Source organism: Ovis aries, chromosome 7 (assembly GCF_016772045.2).
Source record: "Ovis aries strain OAR_USU_Benz2616 breed Rambouillet chromosome 7, ARS-UI_Ramb_v3.0, whole genome shotgun sequence".
Lineage (NCBI taxonomy): Eukaryota > Metazoa > Chordata > Mammalia > Artiodactyla > Bovidae > Ovis > Ovis aries.
In genome coordinates this window covers 41,517,879-41,527,736 of record NC_056060.1, presented here as the reverse complement: position 1 = coordinate 41,527,736, position 9,858 = coordinate 41,517,879, and the positions used below count along the sequence as shown (strand labels likewise).

Below are 9,858 nucleotides of genomic sequence, written 5' to 3'. Positions count from 1 at the left end.
AACAGACAAAAACATGAAAATAAAATGATAGATATCTCTCAGAAACAAGGTAAAAATTCTTAATAAAATATTATTAGTAAACTCCAGGAAGGCATCAAAGTGATAGAACACTATAACCAAGCTTGTTTTATCCCAGGAACATAAGGTTGATCCAACATTTTAAAATCAAAGTAATTCACTATATCAAGAGACTAAGCAAGAAAAATCATATTATTATTTCAATAGACACAGAAAAGTATTTGACAGAATTCACCATACATTCATTATTAAAACAAAACAAACAAAAAACACCTTTCAGCCAACTGCAATTTTTCCCAGTCTAATAAATAGCTTCTCTATTAGTTCTTTACTGCTGTGTAACAGCCCCCAAACATATATACCAAACAATTATTGTCGCACAGTTTCTGGAGGTTAGGAATCTGGATATAACTTAGCTGGTGCCTCTAAACCAAAACCTCTCACAAAAGTGAATTTACATTGTCTGCTGGGGCTACAATGTCCTCCGTAGGCTCACTGGAGTGGGGATGGTGGTAGGGAGATCCACTTCCAAGCTCATTCACAAGATGGTTGGCAGGATCCCTATCCTCACAGAATGCTGGATTGAGTGCCTACTGTCTTCTTGGCTGTTGGTCTCCTCAATTCCTTGCCATAGGGCGGTTCACAGCATGGCATCTGGATTCCCTCAGAGGAAGTGAGTGATCGAGTACAAGAGAAAACTCAAGGCAGAAGTCATTGTCTGTTTGTAACCTAATCTCAGAAATGATATGCCATTACTTTAAACGTATTTTATTCCTTAGAAGCGAGTCACCAGATCAAGCCTACATTGAATGGAAGGGCATGAATACCATGAGGCAGAGATCACTGAGGGCATCTTAGAGACTGCCTACAAAGAAACCTAGCACAAGATCCTTAGTGGTGCAAGATTGAATGTTTTCGTCTTAAGATCAGCAGTAGGCACACATGCTCTCACCACACCTATTTGACATCACACCAGAGGATGTACTAAGTGCAATAAGGCAAGGAAAAGAAATAAGAAGCATACCACTTAGGAAGAACAAAAATCGTCCCTATTCGGAGATGACATGGTTGTCTACAGAGAAAACCTCAAGGAATTTACAAAAATCTTCTGGAACTTTTAAGTGAGAAAACAGATGACAAATTAGCATATGAAAAACTGTTCAATGTTAGTCATTAGGGAAATGCAAATTAAAACCACAAGAGACCATTACCCATCTTTTAGAATGACTGAATCAAAAGAAGTGAATACCAAGTGTTGGCAAAGATGCGGAATAATTGGGACATTGCTGGCAGGAATGTAAAATGGTACAGTCACTTTGGAAAACATTTGGCAGTCACTTACAGTAATATATACTTAACATATGACCCAGCAGTACTCCTCCTATGCATTATTTTCTCAAGAGAAGTGAAAACATATGTTCACACAAAAGACCATGCACTAATATTTATAGTGGTTTGGTTTATAACCACCAAAACTGGAAACAACTCAAATGTTCAGCTGGGAATGGATAAACAATATCCATACAATGGACTGCTACTCAGTAATAAAAAGGAAGGAACTAGAGATAAATGCAACAACATGGATGAATCTCAAATATATTAAGTGAAAGAAGCTTAGCCTCGAAAGGCTATATAATATATAATTCCATTTATATGACATGCTGGAAGAGGCATAACTATAGAGACAGAAAACACAATTTGAAAACAACTTTGGGGGAGTTCACAGACTACCTCTAGCCCATCCCTGGACCCCATCCATATGCCACTCCATTTCCAAGGCAGCCACCAAACTCTCTCCTCCTAACTGCAGCTCCTTCCTGAGCCCTATCCAGATACACATTCAGTGACATTCTGCTTGGCACAGGATTGGTCCCCATTTCATAGACATATGAAAATATTCTCTCTTCAGCTATTGCTTCCAGGGCAACATCCATCTTGATCCTGGGCATATGGAATGGAAAAGATGATAAAGTACTGAGGCAATCTGCCCAGGGGCAAGTTACCATATTTTGAGATTTCCCCCAGGTCCATTCATTTTCCTTCACTGTGCTCAGACCAGAGCGAGTAGGAGCCAGCTGGGAGAAGGATGTAAATAAGGAATGTAAGGCAAGGCAGGCTCTGTGAGCCTCCATCTCCCAAGTTATAAGCCCAGCTCTAGTGGAACCGTCCCCCACCTCCAGCGCCCTGCCAGCCTGTGGGAAGGAAGTGTAGACGGTTTCAGTCATCATACTGCCACCATTCTTCCACTTTTCGTCGACCCCTTTCTCTCACTCATTCATTCGTCACCGGCTGCTAGAGCACTGACCAGGACAGACACAGAGGCTGCCCTCAAGGCGTCTGCAGTCCCGCAATAGGAGGTCACAGTTATCACCCCGTGTGGTACAGGCTGCGAGGGAAGTGGGAGTGGGGCTAGGGGGGGGCGGTGGGGGTGCGGCTCCCAGCGCAGGCGTCTTTGCAGCAGACTGCCAGAGCTGCGTTTTCCACGACCTGCTGGAGTTTGCAGTCTTGCAGGCCTCCTCTCCCGGGGCAGAAGGCCACGCACAGCTCCTCCCGGGTCCCGAGGGCCGCCCGCCCGGGCCTCTCGCCGCACCTAGGACGGCGGCCGGGTCTAGGAGGGACGCGTATGGGCGCGGCGGCCCCGCCCTGGCCAGCCTAGGGCGGAGGCCGGTTCCCATAGGGATCGCGGGCTGGCGGGCTGCGACAGAGCCGGGCCAGAGTCGGCGAGGCTGGAGCGAGGCCGGCGGGGCAGCCGCGGCGCCGTGAGTCCCGGGCGGGGAGGGAGGCGCGGGCCAGGCCGCCACGTGGCGCCGCACGAGGCTGCGCGGCGCCGGCCAGAGCTCCGGTGGGAAGCGGGGGCGACGTAGCGGGGTCTCTCCCCGGGCCCGCGCGGCGGCAGGACGGCGTTGCCCTGCTCCCTGCGGGGCTCCGGGCCCTACCTCGCAGGGCTCTCCCCTCCCGCCCCGCCCCGGCCCGCCGCCCCCGCGGGGAGTCGGACGGTGTCTTCTTGCGGAAAGGAAACGAGACTCGATATTAGAACCGGGGAAGCCCTTAACCTTCTAGGTCCTCCAGCCAGCTCATGTGTCTTAGATCGGATGAACTTGACATTGAAAAGATAATCTTACAACTCGGCTCGTTTTAGGATGACAGGTTACATTTTAACTTTCAGGGTATGCAACAGAGAATTAAACTTGAGTTACCAAAGGCAGCTGACTCCAGGCTGTCGTCTTTGACCCAGTGGCCACGGCTGAGGGGCGAGGGTTTAAGGGACAGGGTCGATTCCTAATTGTGTAACAACTGCAGTCCTCTGTCTTAGGTCCTTGACAAAGACCCATCGTTGAGTGGGACTGTTCATGCCAATATTTACTAAGCGACATTTTCAAACTATGTGAAGATCCATTTTAAGAATTTATTCATCAGTGATGGAGAAGTATGAAAAAATTGGGAAAATTGGTGAAGGATCCTATGGAGTTGTTTTCAAATGCCGAAACAGGGACACAGGTCAGATTGTGGCCATCAAGAGGTTTCTGGAATCAGAAGATGACCCTGTCATAAAGAAAATCGCCCTTCGAGAAATCCGCATGCTCAAGGTAATTTCTTTAAGGTGAATTTTCAGGAACTAAAAAGAAAAAAAAAATTAAAGTGAGTCATGTTATATGAAATAAATGCCTTGAGATGTGGTCACATCTTCCTTCACAGACTTTGGTCCTCAGTGATACGGATGGGGTGTCTGTGCACCAGTCACCAATTGTCTAATGAATTACAAAGTCATAGGTGTGGGGAAAGATGGTGTTCACTTTCAGACTTGCTGTGGGATATTTTATTTTTCTTCCCAGTAGCTTCTTTCGCATGTCATCTGTAGATCTGGTTCCTCAAGAGTCATCAACTTTAATAGCACAGGAACTTTCCACAACTCCAGTCTGCTGACTGCATGATTTTTACACTTCCAGGCTAGCGTCTGTTGATAGTCTGTGAAGAGAATTAATCATTCACCTGTTTTCAAACTCCCAGGAAGCTGACAGGTTCTCATTACACCTCGCATTGATCTACTGCTGAGCTTCATAATGTCTTTGTCTTGTCTCTAGAAGAAGGATTTTTCTGTAAGTGAAATGATTGCTTTTAAAATGTTCACTAGTTAGCTCTTGGAGACCATGATACTTGGAGGGGGTGAGTGTTTATTACAAGCTGAAAGTATCTTTTTCCTGAAATGGAAAAGGAAGAAAGACAGTATTTTTCCTTCATTTTTTTATTTCTGTGAAGATGAACTCCAAATCCTGCCCTATGTAGAATGCGACCTGCAGTGAACACGATGAAGGTTAACATTCAGCAAATTAACTTTCTCTGTCAGGTCTGGTTTTAAACAGGACCTAGGACTCTCCTGGTGGCTCAGATGGTAAAGCCTCTGTCTACAATGCGGGAGACCTGGGTTCGATCCCTGGGTCGGGAAGATCCCCTGGAGAAGGCAATGGCACCCCACTCCAGTAGTCTTACCTGGAAAATCCCATGGACAGAGGAGCCTGGTAGGCTGCAGTCCATGGGGTCACAAAGAGTCGGACACGACTGACTGACTTCACTTTCACTTTCTGTGTTGAGTGTAACTGACTATCCAACAAGGGAAGAGCAGCCTCGTGGGGGCTGAGTGGAATATCTGGGGAGTCTCCTCTTACCTCTGTTTCTCCCTTTTCTCCAGGGCTCTCTAAATTCTTCTCTCCTGTGAATTAAGCGGATGGGGTTATTGCTGGACCCCAAATAGGAAGTAGCAGGCTTCAGATAAATTAAAACAGGAGAACAGGAAAACTTTCTCTCTTTAGGTCTAAGACATTTTTCCCAGCAGAATGTTTTCAGTTCGAGAAGACACTTCTGAAGCCCCCGTGCAGTGCTCCCTAGGGCAGCGTGAGAGAGCAGTGTTGGCGCATCTCCCTGGACTCCCTGCCCTCCCCACTCTCTACACAGGTAGAGGTTTCTCGCACGGTTTCTCTGGGGCCCATGGGCGTTTCTCACTTGCTTAGGCTTTCCCTAGAGGAGAAGGTGATCATTGAATTTCAACGGGGTTCATTTACTCCAAAGAAAAGCCAGTCTGTTTCTAGTGGAGAGATACTCTTTTTCTGATTCTGAAGGTCACCTGCGGATGCCTCTCTGAAGCCTCTCGCTATTCTTTAGCAATATGGTATTTACAAATTTAGTCTCTGAATTAATTCGCTTTCTCTAGGAATGGGGGGCTCGCCTCGGATCTCTGTGTCAACCACTTGGCATGTAATGCACCTCCAATAAATGTTATTATTGAACTGAAAAAAAGATGTTAACAAAATAAGCTCCTAGAAACTGTAGGTTGGGACTTTCCTGGTAGTCCAGTGATTCAGGCTCTGTGCTTCCACTGCAAGAGTTGGGGGTTCGATTCCTGGCCTGGGAACTAAGGTCCCATATGCCCTATGGCACAACCGAAAAAGAAAGGGAAGGTGTTGCCAATAAATTAGGAAGTCAGATGTGTTTTCTTGAATAACTGAATACTGATATCCTCTGAAGGATAGGCGTGTATGCAGGACCCTGATTTCAACGCACGCAACACTCCATTCCCCAAAATCAAGGGCACAGCTGTAGACTCCCCTGGTCTGTATGAGGTGATGGGACTAGATTATCAGTAGAGCCTGTCCCTTCAAGCCCTAACTTGTCAGAATTCTTGATAGTCTTAAGACATAATGGGTGCTTAAATATTTGCTGAATAAATGAATTGAGGATTTGTTAAATCAAGTCATATTTTTCCCATATATTTATTCAGTAAATATTTATGGAGTCTCATTATACCTAAAATAATGTTTGCATTCAAGTGTACATCCTGTCTTACGGATGTATAACTGGTGGGAGATGAATTCTCCCTCAGCTCTCACTCCCAGTAGACTGAGTTCCTAGCGGGCAGGGCCTGTGTCATTCACCTTGTGTTCCCATGCCTGGCACAAGCCCTCTAAATAAAGTATTTGGAGGCTTGTTTGAACTAGACTTTGAAATGTTTAGGGAAGCATGGAATGAGAGATAAGGTGTTCAGGGCAGACAGTCTCTGCTAGGGAGAAAAAAAAATGGTGCATAGTGGAAAGCAGTATATGGAGGGAACACAGGTAATAACCCCAAAGTCTTAGCCGAGATTCCTGCTGGGTGCTAACAGGCCTGGGAGAAAAGAGAAGGAAAGGAAGCCAATGTCCATTAAGAAGGTGAAGGTGAAGCTGAAGGTGAAGTCGCTCAGTTGTGTCTGACTCTTTGCGACCCCGTGGACTGTAACCTACTAGGCTTCTCCATCCATGGGATTTTCCAGACAAGAATACTGGAGTGGGTTGCCATTTCCTTCTCCAGGGGATCTTCCCGACCCAGGGATCGAACCCAGGTCTCCCGCATTGGAGGCAGACGCTTTAACCTCGGAGCCACCAGGGAAGGGGTGCAAGGAATTTCCTGGAATATAGGTCTGGCCCTGGGATAAGTGGTGGTTTGCACATCCATGCACCTGGGCCCCAGATGGCTTTGAGGTTTGGAACCTGCCTTGGGGACATGTTGTCCATGAGAACAAGAAATTGGTGAGGTCTATGTTCATGTTTAGGGCCCGGTCTGAGCTGCATTCAAGGCATTGCACCATTGACCATGGAAGGGGAATACTAAACTGGGAACGAAGCACAGTTCTGTGAACTCAAGGGCTCACTGAGTGTGCATTCCTAGGGTTTTCCTTGCATACCCCTCACAGAGTTGAGGCTGTTGATGACCTTTGCTAAGGTCAGGAACTAGGATGACTGAGGTTAAAGGTATCTTAGTGACCTTAGTGGGTGAGATTGGTCAAGGGCTGAACCCCAGACTGTGCTTATTGTGATAAGGAAAAGTAAAAAAAGCAGATTAAGACCAGATATAGAAGGCTTCAAATGCCAGGCTGAAGAGTTTGGCTTTCACCTGAAAAGAGAGAAACCAGCTAAGATTTTTTTAGTAGAAAGTTATCATGTGCAGACTTTTAAATTTCATGAATCAATAAACTTCAAAAAAAATTTTTTTTACAGATTGGGTGGTCAACATTTGAAGAAACTAGTTTATCACCGTTACTTCATAAACAAAGGGACATTTTAATATTTTTTGAGAACTAGGAACAATATAACTTTAGGAAAAAGCAGTCTTCCTGAGAGAGTAGTTGGCAACTAAGACAACATCTCTCTTTATATACCTTTCTCTGGTGTGTGAGAGGATACAAGTGTAACAGTGTATGTGTGTATGAGAGAGCGAGAGATCATTGCCCCTATTTTTCCCATTTCACTATCCATTGATGAAAATGTAGACTTCATTTGTTTTGTGCAGCCTAAATGTCACAAAAGTTAGTACTATGTCTGAGAACAAAACTCCCTGGATCGGATGATGTCTTACTTTTAGGATCTATCTGATACAATAGAATTCTAATACTACAAAATAAATGAATGGTCCCTTGGGTTTAATATTATAGTTGAATTTGGCATGTATCTATCTTCAGAGAATTACTTGTATGTTTTTAAAACCATTTATTTAATGACTTAAAGCAACTCCTAATCATTGCTATTGGACTCTTAAAAATTACAGTTTCCATTAAGCAGATGAGATCATTGGCGTGAACTGTCCAGCAGTCAATTGCTTAATTATTAAGGCAGCACACCTATAGTGTTTCCTGTTCTTGATGTGAAGCATATATGAAGATGTAACCATCCACTGGTAAATGGTTTTAAGGATGAAAATTATTAGCAAGAAACCAATTTTGCCAATATTTTTAGAAAACATATTTTTCTAAACATTTGAAACACTTTTCAAATAGTATTACTTCATGCCAATTGGGGAAAAAAATGTATAACACGTTTTTTTGAGATAAATTCAGTATTTGTACTCATAAATTGCTTTCTAAATGTAATCCACTCTTCACCAAGAAATCCTATTGCAGTCAACCCTTTAATATTTTCATTTTGAATCTTATTTTTTCCAGGTTACATAATTAGGCTTTTAGAAAAATAAACAATGGCTCCAGTTAAAATTAGTCAGCCCAGGGACTTCCCTGGTGGTCCAGTGATAAAGAATCCACCTGGCAATGCAAGGGATTGAGCGTTTGATGCCTGGTCGGGGAACTAAGATCTCACGTGCTGAGGAGCTTATAAGCCGGGGTGCCACAACTAGAGAATCCATGCGCCTCATGGAAAGATCCCATATGACATAATGAAGGTCCGGTGTGCCGCAACTAAGACTTGACGCAGCCAAATAAATAGATAAACTAAATAAAGTAGTCAGCTCATACTCTAAAGCGGCAGTGACAGAAATAAAATTATACTGCAGTACCCGAGCACAAAGCAACTATCCCACCCTTTCTCAAACTCACTTTCCACTGTGGAAAAAACAAGAAGTCAATATTTTCAGTCAGTGTTTTTTCGTTTATTGTTTAGTATTTATTTATTTATCTGGCTGCTCTGGGTCTTAGCTGCAGCATGTGAGACCTTTTAGTTGTGGGATGTGAACTCTTAGGTGTGGCATGTGGGATCTAGTTCCCTGACCAGGGATTGAACTCAGGCCCCCTGCACTGGGAACAGGGAGTCTTAGCCACTGCCCAACCATGGAAGTCCCTCAGTCAATGGTTTTGATGAGACACCTACGTGTAAGACAGTTGACATGTGTTCATTTGTCATGAACACAGGAATTTCTACAGAACGCCTGCCATGTTCCAGGCACTGTTCTAGGTGTCTGTCCTCACAAATGAGAGACTAACCGTAAACAAATATGTCACGTGGTGAAAAACGAAGCAGGGTAAGGGGTTAGGGTGAGGCTTGCTTCTTTATACTGAGTGGTTAGGGAAAGCCTTCCTGATGAATGACATTTGAAGACATTCCAGAGGAGATGTGAAGGGGTGACTCTTGCAGCTCTTCAGGGGGAAAACATTCTAGGCAGGTGGAGGGTAGGACAGAGGCCCCAAGGGAAGATCAAGTGATGTCTTCTAGGAGTGTTCTGGTGTGTTGTAGAAGGAGCAAAGAGAAGAGTGTGCCTGAAGCAGAGTAAGCAAGGATGAGAATCATGGAAGACGACGTTACAGGGATGAGTGGGTCAGACATGAGGGTCTTGTGGGCCATGGTGGGACTGTGGATTTTACTTTGAGTGAGATGGGAGCCATCAGAGGGTTTTGAGCAGAGGGGTGCCCAGGCGTGTCTTATATCCCAGAAGGGTTCCTCTAGCTGCTGGTTACTCCACCTTCATGAGCAGGAAGCTCTCTTAGCAGACTGCTCATGTGACCCCGGTGTAAGATGATGGGGTTTGGGTCAGATTCAAGATATATTCAGAGAGGAGAGCACATAAGAATCTGATGGTTGGGTGAGGAATCAAGAATGACTCCAGAGTTCTTCACTTGAGGACCTGGAAGAACAAAGAGATCATTCACTGATAGGGAGACCCAGGTGCAAATTTAGGGGAAAGAAAATCAAGAATTCTGTTTTGGAAATGTAATCTTTGAGATGCAGACCCACTGTAAAGTGGGTAATTAAATGCACAAGTCTGGCATTCAGGGAATATAGTCTGGGGACCTTTCCACCAAGGGGAGCAGAGAGACAAATACCAAAGATTGAGCCCTGGAGCTCCAGCATCTGGAGGTCAATAAGCTGAGGAACCAGTGAAAGAGGTAAGAAGGGGTGCTCTTTGAGGCAGGAAAATTTGAGGTCAATGTCCTTATGAGCTGAGGGAAGGGATTTTCCTGGGGTTCAGTGGTTCGGACTCCAGGCTTCCACTGCAGGGTGTCTGGTTGCAATCACTGATCTAGGAACTAAGATCCCACAAGCTACATGTGAAAGTGAAAGTTGCTCAGTTGTGTTCGACTCTTTGCGA

The 9,858-nt window shown here is 44.9% G+C and overlaps 1 protein-coding gene across 2 annotated transcripts in view; it reads left to right on the top strand.

The window, feature by feature from the left end:
• Window positions 1–2,485: 2,485 nt before the first annotated feature.
• The window catches only part of CDKL1 (cyclin dependent kinase like 1), a 60,950-nt gene continuing 53,577 nt past the window's right edge, over window positions 2,486–9,858 (top strand). Inside the window, exons 1-2 of one of the 2 annotated variants that reach the window (XM_015096973.4) lie at window positions 2,486–2,777; window positions 3,332–3,605. In XM_015096973.4, the coding sequence (XP_014952459.1) occupies window positions 3,438–3,605 (168 nt within the window). In that variant the 5' untranslated portion in view covers window positions 2,486–2,777; window positions 3,332–3,437. Of the gene's footprint in view, window positions 2,778–3,318; window positions 3,606–9,858 lie in introns of both variants that reach the window. The other variant, XM_042252309.2, reaches the window with a different exon arrangement.